The sequence below is a fragment of the Colletotrichum chrysophilum genome, assembly GCF_026319265.1.
Source record: "Colletotrichum chrysophilum strain AFK26 chromosome Unknown scaffold_283, whole genome shotgun sequence".
In the NCBI taxonomy this organism is placed as follows: domain Eukaryota; kingdom Fungi; phylum Ascomycota; class Sordariomycetes; order Glomerellales; family Glomerellaceae; genus Colletotrichum; species Colletotrichum chrysophilum.
The window spans coordinates 15,203-16,356 of NW_026517570.1; the positions used below are offsets into that span (position 1 = coordinate 15,203).

Genomic DNA, 1,154 nt, shown 5'->3' on the forward strand with positions numbered 1-1,154 from the left:
ATCGCGCATTTGGTTACGTACCAGGTTGCAGCAATGTTGATGTTCAGAACGGAGAGGTCTGGCTCCTTCAAATGCAACAAATCGTCATCAATGGGCTCATCAAGTGTCTCTAACTTATTAATTGCGGCGTTCGCAATGACTGTGTCGATCCGGCCGAATTTCGAAACGGTTTCTTGGAAGAAGTGGAGGAGTTCATCCCAGTCAAATACGTCGCATCGCTTGAAGAACACGTTGCTGCGAAAAGATCCATTAGCCCCTCTTTCTTGAGAGATTGAATGTCTGCTATGACATAGGCAGTTTGTTACGCGTCAAGCTCCTGCTCCACTTGTTTGCCTCGAGCCTCGTCGACGTCGCAGAACGCTACTTTGGCGCCATTCTCTGTGAACAAGTAAGTGATACTACTCTTCTGATAAAGAAAGGCTGCTTACCATGAGCGAGAGTCACAATGGCTCGGCCAATGCCGGCAGCACCACCAGTGACGAGAATCACCTTGTTCTGGAGTTTGTCAAACTCCCGGTCGTTGATGATATAAGTGGTCATTCTGTGCGTAATTCAGAGCTTTGCGTGCAAACTTGATGAAATGGGTACGTGAACATCGAGTAATGGCCAACCGAATCGCCCGTGCCTCAGTCGTTTTAACAATTTTCTCCCTGCCTTTCAGTACCTACCAGGGTCTTCTGTTACTCCACATACGACCACATCTAGATGATCTCACTTTGTGGGGAGCCTCCTTCCGCGATAAACATGTGATCAACCACAGCTTTGGGTGATTTGGGCAGGAATCAACATCTTTTGTTTCTTCTATTTGGCTCGAATTGCATTTTAACAGTCCAAACGCGGATATCTATCATGACTCGATAGTTACATAGGATGGAGTTGGTGTGTCATCTGATAAGTCGGCTGTGGCAGACCAATGCTGATGTTTGAATCTTTGCGTCTCAATATCATCAGCGATGGCGATCGCAAGATCAGGGGCTGAAATCCCCAGGAGCCTTCCATCTAGGGGATTATCACCCTCGGGACCGTCCTTCAGCGGCAGGTTTCCCAGCGTAACGTTGTAGTTGCCTGTGCGTTTACCCGGACGGTATAACGCACTCGGGGAGACATAAGTCCAATTGAAGGAGGTGTTTCCCTCGAAAAACAACAGGCTAGCC

General features: G+C 48.2%; 1 protein-coding gene across 1 annotated transcript; it reads right to left on the reverse strand.

Annotated features, from left to right (window-relative positions):
• Positions 1 to 301: 301 nt before the first annotated feature.
• Positions 302 to 540, reverse strand: COL26b_014027 (uncharacterized protein; the record flags this gene model as incomplete). The annotated part of the gene is made up of 2 exons (XM_053186607.1): positions 302 to 378; positions 429 to 540. The coding sequence occupies 2 exons, from the start codon at positions 538 to 540 to the stop codon at positions 302 to 304; spliced, it is 189 nt and encodes a 62-aa protein (XP_053029445.1).
• Positions 541 to 1,154: the final 614 nt, after the last annotated feature.